The 13,504-nt window shown below is 43.2% G+C and overlaps 1 protein-coding gene across 4 annotated transcripts in view; it reads left to right on the plus strand.

The window, feature by feature from the left end:
• The window catches only part of Phactr4 (phosphatase and actin regulator 4), a 73,156-nt gene that overhangs the window by 27,980 nt on the left and 31,672 nt on the right, over positions 1–13,504 (plus strand). For 3 of the 4 annotated variants that reach the window (XM_041652084.1, XM_041652085.1, XM_041652086.1), the window contains 2 exons: positions 10,082–10,255; positions 12,830–12,910. In XM_041652084.1, coding sequence (XP_041508018.1) covers positions 10,082–10,255; positions 12,830–12,910 — 255 coding nt within the window. The remainder of the gene's footprint in view (positions 1–10,081; positions 10,256–12,829; positions 12,911–13,504) is intronic. The other variant, XM_041652087.1, reaches the window with a different exon arrangement.

The raw sequence follows: 13,504 nt of genomic DNA on the forward strand, positions 1-13,504 counted from the left end.
GCCACACAAGATCCTTCAGAAGGATAAATATACTAAGACATGGAGACTGGTCTCAAACTCACAAAGATCCTCCTGCCTCTGCCTCCCAAGTGCTGGGATTAAAAGCATGTACCACTACCACCTGGCTTTCTTTTTTCTTTACAAAAAGAAGCTGTGTGTGTGTGTGTGTGTGTGTGTGTGTGTGTGTGTGGTGTTGTGCATATGCATATATTCATGAATGCATGCCGGTGAGACCTGAGGTAAATGTCGCTCACCTTCTCAGTCACTCTTTCTCCTGTTATCATGAGTGTGCATATATGTGTGTGGGGACGTGTGTAGGTCATGTACAAGTCAGAGGACAACCCACCAGAGTCTGTTCTTTACTTCCATCCTGTGCCACCCAGGAAGTAGACTTCTGCTTTGGTGACTAAAGTCTGAGCCCCACCCCACCCATTTTCCTTTTATTTTTTCCTTTTTAAAGAAGAGGTTTTATGTTGAGGTTTTAGTGGTACATGCTTTTAAACCTAGTAGTCAGGAGGCTGAGGCAGGCAGATTTCTGTGAGTTCAATACCATAGGATCTGCATACTATTGGAGGCCAGTCAGAGGAACACAATGACACTGTGGTGGTTTGAATATTAATGGCCCCTGTTGACTCATGTGTTTGAATACTTGGTCCTTAGGGACTGGCACTATTAAGAGGTGTGGTCTTGTTGGAGGAAGTGTGTCACTAGGGGTGTGTTTTGAGGTCTCAGAAGCTCAAGCCAGGCCCGGTGAGTCCCAGTCTCTATCCTGCCTTCTGATCTGGATATAGAACTCTCAACTATCTCTCCAGCACCATGTCTGCCTGTGTGCCACCATGCTTCCTACCATGATGACAGTGGACTATACCTCTGAACTGTAAGCCAGCCCTAATTAAATGTTTTCCTTTATAAGAGCTGCCATGGTTGCCAGGCAGTGGTAACGCACACCTTTAATCCCAGCGCTCAGGAAGCAGAGGCAGGTGGCCAACCTGGCCTACAGAATGAGTTCCAAGACAGTCAAGGCTACATAGAGAAACCTGTCTCAACCAGAAAAACAAACAAACAAACAAACAAAGAGTTGCCATGGTCATGGTGTCTCTTCTCAGCAATAGAAACCCTAAGTAAGAAAGACACCTTGTCTCAAAACAGACAAAAGACACGGCCTCACTTTGTAGCCCTGACTGGCTTTGAAATCCCAGCCTGGCGTCAGAAAACAGATGCCATCATACTGGTCTCCCCCGCCCCTTTAATAAAACATGTTTGAAAATGTGAGCTTGTGTATGTTTGTGTTATTGTGAATGCGATACACACATGCCATAGTGCATGTGTGGTCAGAGGACAACTTTTAGGAGTCAGTTCTTTTGCACTGAGGGTTCCGGGGGTTGAACTCAGGTTATTTATTATGGCTGTCTGACAAATGCTTTTACACTATGAGCAGTTTCGCTGGCTCTTCTATCTTATTTATTGAGACGGAATCTCTTCTTGAACCTGAGTGGACTATCTGGCTAATGGGCTCCAGGGTCCTATTGACTCCACCCCTGTTCCCTCCGTGCTGGGTTACAGACACAAGTTACCATGGTGCCTCTTACATGGGTGCTGGGGATCCAAACCCAAGCCCCCGTAGTCGGCAGTCAGGCGTCATTAAGTCTGCTTGTCATGTTGCTGAACTGTAACACAGTGGTCATTTTCTATGTGGTGTGGGGCTTGTACCAGGCTGAACAAGCACTCTGCCACTCAGCTGCATCCCGCCTGCATCCTTCTTGCTTCAGTTCCTTCAGTTGTGACTGAAAATACATTTTCCTGCGGTAGACTCAGATCTGCCTGTACTTAAAAATGCAGAGACCTTATCTGTCTGTCCCTCTGTCCAGTGCATTCTAATTCTGGTGGTCAAGGCTGTGGGAAATCTCCAAAAGTGGAAGGCTTTGTCTGCACAAAGGCTACTTTGTTCATTAGTGAAACATTTTGTTTTCTCTAATTTTGTTGCAGTTTTCTGAAACTATTCCTTAAATCCCAAAATAAGCCTCTTTTACAGGACAAAAAAAAATGTGTTAAGTACTGTGGCAAAGTAACATAAATTATGCTATTTACAAAATTCTGAAGGCTGAAACAAGGAGGATCATATTAAATTTCAGGCCAACCAGGGCTGGGGAGTGAGGCCCTATCTTAAAAAATGAAATAAAACAAAAAAGCCAAAAAGGACCAAAAACATTGCCAAGCTAGCAAAGGTACTTGTTGCCCAGATCTGATGACCTGAATTTGATCCTGGAACTCACTGGTAGGAGAGAACAAGCCAGCCTTTAATTCCAACATTCAGGTGGCAGAGGCAGGCGGATCTCTGTGAGTTCAAGGCCAGCCTGGTCTACAAAGTGAGTTCCAGGACTGCCAGAAGCCCTATTTTAGAAAACCAAAAAATAAAAATTAAAAAAGGCAGAGAGCAAACTCTTTCAGGTTTTCCTCTGCCCTCCACGCATGCGGCCTGGCATGTGCATAAGTCATAAACAGTGAGTGTGGGGGGAGACAGGGATGACACGATGACTTAAAACAAAAGATACCCCAAAATTAACAAATAATAATTTTTGAAATTGATAAGGTACAAATGATAGACGTGGAATTAAAATAAGCCAGGTAATTTAGTAACTTATTACAAATCTAGTGAAGGAATGTCGAAGACTTGCATTCTGTGGATTTCTGTTGCATGGCTATACTTAGCCATCCATCATAGGTGAGTTGGAGCTGGTTGTAGGCCAGGTGTGATGCTACACATCCACATCTGTAAGACCAGGTGCTCGGGAAGCTGAGATGAGAGTGAGCTCAAGGCCAGTCTGGGCAAGTGAAGCCTCTTCTCAAAATAAATGGAAAGGATGCTAAGGATAGAGTTTATTGGTAGAATGTTTCCCTACCGTGCAGGAGGCCTTGGTTTCAATCCCTAGCACTACCAAATAGAAATATATAAAATTATACAGTCTTTGATCTAGGGTGTATTGTGTAATCCTATTATTTTCTTTGTTTAGTTATGCATAGCTATAACTAACAAATAGTTAATGAATACCTGTAGATGTAAAGTTTTAAAATGTTTGGCTTGGTTTTGTTGTTTTGAGACAAGGTTTCTGCTATGAGGTCCAGGCTAGCCTTGAACTCACAATGTACTTTTGGCTATTCCTCAAAGATACAGCTAACTGTAGACAAAAGTTTCTATCCTACCCAGTTCAGTCCCAAAGAAGCACACAGAGGCTTATATTAACTATAAACTGTTTGACCTATTGCTCAGGCTTTTTACTAACTAACTCTTACAACTTAAATTAACCCATAATTCTTATCTGTGTTTAGCCTCGTGGCTTGGGTACCTTTTCTCACTAAGGCACTCTCATCTTGCTTCTTCTCTGTCTAGCTTGTGACTGACTCTCTACCCTTCCTCTTTCCAGAATTCTTAGTCTGGTCACCCCACCTATACTTCCTGCCTGGCTACTGGTCAATCAGCATTTTATTAAACCAATATGACTGACAAATCGTTACAGTGTACAGAGCATTATTCCACAGCAGCTAACCTCCTACTTCAGTCTTTGAAGTATTTGAATTATAAGCATGTACCATTATGGCCAACTTCTAGTGTATGGTTTTTTTTTTTGTTTTTTTTTTTTTGGTTTTTTTTTTTTTTGGTTTTTCGAGACAGGGTTTCTCTGTGGTTTTGGAGCCTCTCCTGGAACTAGCTCTTGTAGACCAGGCTGGTCTCGAACTCACAGAGATCCGCCTGCCTCTGCCTCCCGAGTGCTGGGATTAAAGGCGTGCGCCACCACCGCCCGGCATAGTGTATGGTTTTTTAAAAAATTATTTTATGTGCATTTATGCCATGGGTGTCGGGTCCCCTGGAACTGGAATTGCAGATAGTTGTGAGCTGCTATGTGGGTGCTGGGAATTGAACCCACTTCAATTCTGGAAGATCAGCCAGTGCTGATAAGCCAGCTCATCAGCCCCTCTAGTGTTTTTTTTTTTTAATTTATTACTTTATTTTAGGTATTTAGTTATTTTGGGGCAGGGAGCATCCTTTATGCCATGGCATGTGTGTGGAGGTCAGTTTGAAGGAGTAGGCTCTCTTCCCACCTGGGTTCTGAGAATGAATTCATCCCATCAGGCTTGCACAACCAATTCCTTCTTCTGCTGACTATCCTGACAACCTGTCTTTGCTTAAAAATAAATGTGTGTATGTGTGTGTGCATGTGTACATGCGAATGCACACCTTCAATCCCAGCACTCAGGAAGCAGAGGCAGGTTGATCTCTGAGTTCAAGGCCTGCCTGGTCTACAAAGCAAGTTCTAGGACAGCCAAAAGCTACACAGAGAAATCCTGTCTTACAAAACAAAACAAAACAACCCACCGCTGGTCATTGGTGGCACATACTTTTAATCCCAGCACTTGGGAGGCATAAAAATTTAAAATAAAAAGCAGCATGATAAAAAAAAAAGGGCCACAGACTTTGAAGTTAGAGAGATTTCAATATATATCCCCATTTTGTCACAAATTAGAATTTTTTTTTTATGTGTATGGATGTTTCTGTTCTGTTTTAAAGATTTGTTTATTTATTATGTATCCCTGCGGGCCAGAAGAGGGCACCAGATCATGGTTGTGAGCCACCATGTGGTTGCTGGGAATTGAAATCAGGACTCTGGAAGAGCACACAGTACTCTTCATCCCTGAGCCATCTCTCCAGCCCATGTATGGTTGTTTTGTCTGCATGTACCTTGTGTATGTCTGGTACCCAAGCCAAGAAGAGGGCATCAGAGCCCCTGGGACCCCTGGGACTAGAGATACAAAGAGATGTGAGCCACCATGTGGGGGCTGGGAATCAAACCTGCGTCCTCTGGAAGAACAGCCAGTGCTCTTAACCTCTGAGCCAACTCTCCAGCCCTGTCACACATTTGTAAAATACTAAAATTAAACAAAGTAAGGCATAGGTGTAGCTTAGTGATAGGCCATCTAACTAGCAAGCACAGAGCCCTAGGTTTATTCCCCAGTACAACAGAAGAAAAAAGAAAGAACAAAAAGGTAGTATATGCCTGTAATCCTGCTACTTGGAAGGTTGAGGCAAAAGATTCAGGAGTTCAAGGCCCAACCTCAGCCACGTGAGACCCTGTCTCCAAAAGCCATTTGAATGAACAAACAAAACCAAAAACGTACAGCTGAAAATATCTTCAGAAATAAATTTCTCCTTGATAAAAACAGAAGTGCAGAAAGAAACAAAGAGTTCATAAATGATATATAGAAAATACAACAGGGGCTGTAGAGATGGCTCAGAGGTTAAGAGCATTGCCTCTTTTCCTAGCGGTCCTGAGTTCAATTCCCAGCAACCACATGGTGGCTCACAACCACCTATAATGGGGTCTGGTGCCCTCTTCTGCCTGCAGGTATACACACAGACATAATATTGTGTACATAATAAATAAATAAATATTTTTAAAAAAGAAAATACAACAGTATTATTTGTTAAAACAATAAAATATTTTCTATGGTTTATTGTTACTTGTATTTAGAAGTGAAATATGTGATAATAGCTCAGAAGATTAAAGTTAAATAAGAGTCTTTCATTGTTTAGGAAGCAGTAAAAGTCTAAATCCACGTAGATTAATAAATCAAGGATGTAAAAGACAAGACAAATACAAACGACAGAAATAAAGCCATACTGACAGTGGAAATCTCAAATGTAGGTGGACTAAGAACCCCAGTAGAGACGGCTGACTAGTTATGGCACTGTACACCTGTGATACCGGTGCTTGGGAAGCTGAGCAGAAGAACTTGGGTTTGAAGCTAACCTAGACCTTGTTTTGAGGGGGCAAAAAGTCAGTTATCAAATGAAATAGGAAACTAAAATTGAGGTAAAAGTATTTCTACAATGTAGAGGAATTTTCTTCTTAATAAAAATGGGTCCATTCAGGAGGAAACCATCTAGGCTAGAGCGATGGCTTCACGTTAAGTAAGTGCACTGCTCTTGCAGAAGACCCAAATTTGGTTCTAAGCATTCACAGTAAGTGGCTCACAACCTCCTATTACTCCAGTTCCAGGGGATCTGATACCTTCCTCTGGGCTCTACAGGTACCTACATGAGCACATATGCACACACACATACACATAATTTTAAAATTTATTAAAGGGGTAAAAAATGGCTTGGTGGTTAAGAGGACCAGGATTAGATCCCAGCTCCCACACAAGGGCTCACAACTGTTGCCACTTTAGTCACCGGGGAGCCAACTCTTTCTAGACCCCCAGGCACCAGGAAAACCATGGTGCAGACATACACGAAGGCAAAATACCATTCCATTCCTTTAAATCTAAGGTAATAATAATTTCTTTAAAATATTGGTTTTTTCAAGACAGATTTCTCTGTGTAGTCTTGGCTGTCCTAGAACTCCCTGTGTAGACCAGGCTGGCCTCGAATGCACAGAGATCTGCCTGTCTCTGCCCTCCCTAGCACTGAGATTAAAGATGTGCATGCCACCACCTGGCTCTTAAATTTTTTTAAGACCTTGTCACACAGAAAAGCAACCAATTGATTTCATAGCTAGAGATGTCACAGTGCCTCTCCCAACAGTTGTTGGAAAAAGCAGACAGCACACCGAGTCAGGGTGTTAACGATAGTTTAACACAGTGAACCTCTTGACCTGATTGGCATATTTGGAACACTGCACTACACCCAACCACGTCACAATGTACATCGTTCTAGGTTTGTCTGTTTTGAGATAAGGCTTGCATATACATAGCCCATGCTGCCCTTAAACTTGTAATCCTCTAGCCTCAATTTCCGTAGTGACAGTACTGAGATCATAAGTGTGAGCCATTGGGTCCTGCTCATGATACACTTGTTTATCACTTTAATTTTTAAAGAAATTACCTATTATGTGTATGCATGTGCACTATATATGAGTGTCTGTTGCCTATAGAGGTCAGAAGAAGGCATCCAATCCAATCCTCTGAAACTGGAGTTGTGCATGGTTATGAGTCACCATGTAGGTGCTGGGACTGACACCTGGGTCCGCTGGAGGAGCAATAAGTGCTTGTTCTTAACTGCTGAGCCATCTCTCTAGCCGCTTATTACTTTGTTTATTGTTAGTGTAAGTGTGCGGTATATTTTGGGAGGCGGTTAGTCCGTTCTCTCTTCTGTGAGAGAACTCGGGTCATCAGGCTTGCTCAGTAGGCTTTTACCCATAGAACTATCTCTCTGGATTTTTTACTTTTGAGTTAGGATCTCACTATAGTTCTGTGTCCTGGAGCTCACTCTGTGGCCCAGGCTGGTCTTGAACTTCAAGTAATCCTCTTATCCAAACCTCCCAAATGCTGAGGTTACAGGTATGCACCAAGTGTTTGGTATGGTAATATACACTGTTGTGTATATGAAATGTAGTGTAAGTGTGATTAGAAGCAGAAACTGGCAGATCTCTGTGAGTTTCAGACAAGCTTGATCTACGTCAGTGGTTCTCAACCTTCCTAATGCTTCAGCCCTTTAATACAGTTCCTCCTTTTGTGGTGACCCCCAGCCATAAAATTATTTCTGTTGTTACTTCATAGCTGTAATTTTGGTACTGTTATGAATTGTAATGTAAATGTCGGTGTTTTCCAATAGTCTTAGATGAACCCTGTGCAAGAGTTGTTTGACCAACCTCTCCAAAGGGGTTGAGACACACAGGTTGAGAACTACTGGTCCACATAGGTTCTCAACTACAGGGCAATCAGTCCTACACAGAGAGACCCTGTTTCAAAAAACAAGCAAAACACCAAACAAACAAACAAACAAGCCTATGCTTTCTTTTGATTTGAACTGTATGTGAGTGAGATGGGACACAGAGGGCAGGGGAATCTCCCGACCCCGTGGGACAGCTTTGGTGAGCAGAGCACTGCAACATGGGATCTTCAGCTTCCTCAACAAAGGCGTAAGTTTGAGCCAGAAAATGGCTGCCTCTGTCTCTTATAACATATGTGAAGTTTCCAGATAAGAATCTGGGGCTGAGCCGGGCGGTGGTGGCGCATGCCTTTAATCCCAGCACTCGGGAGGCAGAGGCAGGCGGATCTCTGTGAGTTCGAGACCAGCCTGGTCTACAAGAGCTAGTTCCAGGACAGGCTCCAAAACCACAGAGAAACCCTGTCTCGAAAAAAACAAAAAAAAAACAAAAAAAAAAAAAGAATCTGGGGCTGGGGTAACAAACTGGGTGGACCTGAGACCCCTGAATATTTGCAGTTTTTCTTTTCTCAGCTGTATGCAGGGCCTAGGGCCAGTGCCACACTCACTTAAGAGCTTGAGACAGCCCTGCCCTTAGAGCTTGAGACAGCCCTGCCCTTGTTTTTGAGACAGCCCTGCTCATTGAGCTACATTGTTTCACTATGTAGCCCAAGCTGTCCTGGAACTTTTGATCCTCCTGCTTTTGCCTCTTGGGTGCTAAGATTATAGACGGATGCCATCACACCTAGCTGGAGAGTTTTTAAAAGGATTTATGGTCCCACTTCCTGGGGATCCTGTATATTATAAAAGCAGTTGGACTGATTCTGAATAGTTGGACAGATATGAGTCACTGAAATAATATGCAGTTTGTCACTGAGAGGAGGGAGGGGAAGAGGAAGAATAGAAATGTGAGTGAAGCTGGGTGTGGCTTGCACCTGTAATCCTGAATTTGAAGGGAAGACCATGGAGGAGCAGGAGTTCATGGTCATCCTTAGCTACAAATGAATTCAAAGCCAGCCTGGGTAACTTAAGACCCTGTCTTATAAAACAAGCAAGAATAAAAACACAAAGATAGATGAGCAGGTAAGTGTTAATATGGATGAATGATTGGAAAACTTAAAGGACAGGACTGGGTGTGGCCTTGCCCACTGTATGAAGCAAGGTTCTGGTCTCCTAAAACAATTGACAAAACTAGGTACATATGAAGAGAAAAGCAAAGAAAACACTGTTTCTACTGGGCAGTGGTGGCGCAGCCTTTAATCCCAGCACTTGGGAAGCAGAGGCAGGCGGATCTCTGTGAGTTCAAGACCAGCCTGGTCTACAGAGTGAATTCCAGGACAGTCAGGGCTACACAGAGAAACCCTGTCTCAGGGAGGGAAGGTGGGGGTAATTGAAAAGTAACAATAACACAAACCTACACTGTTCAAAAGGAGATCATTTTTTTTCTAGTAAATGTATTAAACTCTTCCTGCCCCAAAACATTGTTTGCTTCCAGTATGAAATATTTTACAAATGTGTGGATTGATGCAGTCTGTGAAGTACCAGTTGCACCTTAATCCCAGGAGTGAGTCCACAGAGCTTATTCTTTCCTCTAGACTTCTCCCGAGAACTCTGGGACAGGAGGTGGAGTGCAAGGATGCATTGTGTTGCTTTCCTGCTTTTTCTGTTGCCTTCCTGCCCTGCCCTTGGCTGCTACTCTCTTTACCATTAAAGCCCTGCATGCGTGTCATCACGAGGCCCTCAGGACCTTTGATCTCAATCCTGAACTTGTAGTGTGTTCGCTGTGTTTTGTGTCAACGCCTTAATATCAGGACTTTCTCTAAATAATAAGATGATGGCAGAGCAGAATCTCCCCTCTACTCTCCTCTAATTCCCTCCATTTCTTCTCTCAATTTCCCTTCCCCACCTCAGTCTCCTTCCAGTCTTCCAGTTATGCAGAGGGGAGAAAATCTGATAAACAGATCCAAGGTGTCAACATTTGATGAAGTGCCCTTCCCAAACTGCTTAAGTCCTGAAAACTGCTGGGAGGGGATAATAAATTATTTAACAGTGACTCGTTAGTAGTGGAATTCCCTGCTTCAGGGACACAGAACTCATGAGGATGGCTACATTGTGTGTACTAAAGATGTAGACCTGGGGATCCTCATCATCACACTGAATTTTTCTCTTAAGTGATGTCAGGATGGTTTGGCTTCTACAGGGATCTAAGTTTTGAGTTTGGGCCTTTGCTGTCCATGTGGTGTCCAGAGTGCGACCTGTCTGCATGATTGTTATCATTACCCCATCCTTTCCCACGGGCACAGGAAGAAAGGGGACATTTTTAGAGGTTATACAGGAATAATAAATTGGCTGTTTCTTCCCGTTCTCCTCCATGTACAGAAGAAGCAGAACAGCCCTCTGGAGACCCAGACACGGTCATGGGCAGTGTGGAAGCAGGAGACACAACACCTCCCACCAAAAGAAAAAGCAAGTTCTCAGGTTTTGGCAAGATCTTCAAGCCATGGAAATGGAGGAAAAAAAAAAGTAGTGATAAATTTAAAGAGACGTCAGAAGGTGAGTGCTAAGATTTAGATGTGTGTTCTAATGAGTTCTTGCCTGGGCTCTTCCCTGTTAGTACAGAGGACCTGGTGTACTTTTGTTCTCCTGAAGTCCCTGCAAGGAGAGGATCAGAAATCCAAGGACCAGAGCCCAAGGTCATTCTTAGACATAAACTGAATTTCAGGCCAACCTTGGCACCAACCATGGTGTCAAGACCTTGTCTCAAAAAATAAAAATAAATATGGCTTCTAATTTAAGAGTTCCCTGTTTGTATTGAGGATGTAACTGAGCAGGTAAAGAAAGCACCTGATGCAAACATGAGGGCCTGAGTTAGAACCACCAGAACCCACATAAAGCCAGATTCATCACACATGCTATTGTAAGCCAGTGCTTCTGTGGGGAGATGAAAGGCCGAGACAGAGACTCGCCAGGAACACGAGGCCAGCTGGCTTGCAGTGGGAAAAGAGCAAGCAGACCCAAGAGACCATCTCAGTCAACCAAAGTAGTGAGAACCGATGCTGGAGGTTGACCTCTGACATTCACACGCATGTCGTGTCATGCTTATGCCCAAGTGTGCTTGCACACACATATATATACAAATTGTACGCACACATAAAATAAGAATAATTATCTGATTTAGCTAGGCTTGGTGGTACAGGCTGTATTCCCAGCATTTGGAAGGTGGAGGCAGGAGGATCAAGAATTTAAGGTTATCCTTGGCCAGGCAGAAAATTCAAAGTCAGTCTGGGTTATATGAGGCAAACAATTAACAACAAAAGGAGGGGAAGTTCTATTATTTAATTAATAGTTGATTAATTTAGCAGACAGTCTTATGTATCAGGGTGTCCCTGTACCCTTTATAGAGCAAAGGTTATCTTGGAATTGTGGTTCTCCTGCCTCTACCTCCTGAGCACTAGTACTACAGGTGTGTGCTACATCTAATTTATAAGATGCTGGAGATGAACCCAGGGCTCTGGGCTTGAAGGCACATACATCACCAGCTGAGTTTCCTGTTCCAGAAGTACCCGGCTTTTTCATCTCTCCCTAAACTTACATAACCTCCTACTCGGAGAGTTCATTCTTATAGATTTAGACCAATGAATGGTCCTTCACTGAGCCTTTGCTTTTGTTTGCATTGTGTATTGAGGATTAAACTATAAACCTAAGGCATGGTACATAGAGGCTGGGCAAGTGTGCTACACTGACCTACAACCCCAGCCATCTTTTTTTTCTTTTTCTTTTTTTCTTTTTTTAAGGCAGGGCCTCGTCTGACCTGCTGTGCTCTTTCTTGTCTGGGATGGCCTTATTTGTAGCCCTTAACCCTGCCTCGGCCTCCCAAGTGCTATGGTGGGCCATGGTGTCTAGTTGTTTTAACCTTCAATGTGTTTGTTGGGTCAGATCACAGCTCAAGGGGAGGTCTAATACAGTTTGCCAAGTCTGTTCTCTCCTTCCACCCTGTGGGTTCCAGGAATCAGACTCCATCCGTCAGGTTTGGCAGCAAGTATCTTTACCCACTGAGCCCTTTTGCCGGCTCCCCATCTGTTTTTATTCTGATGCAGGTTCTTACTAGATTGCACAGACTGCCTTAAATTAACCATGATAATCCTCCTGCCTCAGCCTTTGGAATAACTGAAAATAATCTGTTTCATCAATCCTGGCTTACACTTATATTCTGTAGCCTCCTTCCCAGGTTTGTATTTTGATGGGTTGATTCTGTTCAGTAAAGACAGACTTCATGTTGCACACCTGTTATCTTAGTACGTGAGAGGCCGGAACACAAGGGATGCCATGAGTATGGGACTAGTCTGGGCTACATAGTGAGTCCTAGGTCAGTCAGAGCTGCATTGTAAGACCCCCCCCCAAAAAAAATAAATATGAAAATAAAAGGGCCGGATGGGAATCCACAGTGAGACTGGCGCACCTGTACTGTAGCAGATCTAAGGTGCTTCTTTCGCTTAGCACACGTCTCAGCAACATGGCTTATCTGTGAACCTTATTATTGAAGCCCTAATTAAGCCAAAGACATGTGAGTATGACTTTTTTGGGGAGTGACACTGTCCCAGTGCAGATAATAAAATAAATTTAGATGCTTTGTTGTTTGGTTTTGTATCTAGTTCTAAGTGTGGAACCCAGGGCCTTGAACATGCTAGGCAATCACTGCTTTTGCTCTTTCAACCCTGCAATTTTGTTTTGTTTTGGTCAGAGTCTTGCCATGTCCTAGCTGGCCAAGTACTGTGTAGCATAGACTGGCCTCAAACTCAGCAGTATTCATCAGCATCTTCCTCTCAAGTGATGATTTTGTTTTGTTTGAAGCAGTCTTGTGTAGCCCATGCTAGTCTAGAAGTTACTATGTAGCTGAGGCTGTCCTGGAACTGATCCTCCTGCTCATACCTCCCAAGTGCTAGGATTATAGACATATGGTACCATCCTCAGCTATGTTTTTTAATGTAAAGGTAGTTTCCCTGTCCTCTTTTCCCTTAAGAATACAAAGAAATGTGAACCACTTTATTCTTTTATACTTATAATGCTGAGTTGTGTTGACCTTCCAACTGCCACATTTCTGAGTTGTGTTTTCCAATTTAATGTTAGTTTTAGAGCGAAAAATATCTATGCGAAAACCAAGAGAAGAGCTGGTTAAAAGAGGGGTTCTGTTGGAAGACCCTGAGCAGGGTGAGTTCCAGACAATCAGCATATGCCTGTCTCTGTACATGTGGTCTTTGACTGGGTCTCACTAGGGATTGGAATTCTCTTCTTGGCTTTATTCTTTCTGAAGTTATGGTGGATTTCTTCCCAGGTGTCTGGCTTCACTCTTAAGCTGTGACATAAGATGATTGGTGAAGGGTCCTGGGAGCAAAAATTCCATGTGTCTTCCTCCAACTTGTCACCTACTGTGGTGTCAGTTACTTCAGATTGCCTATTGGTAGTTTTGACCAAATTGCCTCCAAGCTCATCTTACGGTGATCACTCACTGATGTTTCAGTGCCCACTGCTAGTTAGTAATGTTGAGGCGCTCTTGTATGGCTGTTCTGCAGCAGTGGATTATAAATGTACAGCATAGTATTGTACCTTGATTTATTCAAGTTCTCTTCAGTTTCATATGTGGAACAATTCACTACTTTTGCAGAATTCCCATCTTGCTCCCTTCCTCTCCTAAAAATAAGGAAATGGCTCAGTGGTTAAGAGTACTTGCTGCTCTTACAGAGGACCTGGGTTCAATTCTAAGTACCCACATAGTATCTCACAGCCATCTGTAACTCCAGTTCC

This window comes from Microtus oregoni, unplaced genomic scaffold (assembly GCF_018167655.1).
Source record: "Microtus oregoni isolate MIOR12 unplaced genomic scaffold, Mior012 000005F_ref0000423, whole genome shotgun sequence".
NCBI lineage: Eukaryota > Metazoa > Chordata > Mammalia > Rodentia > Cricetidae > Microtus > Microtus oregoni.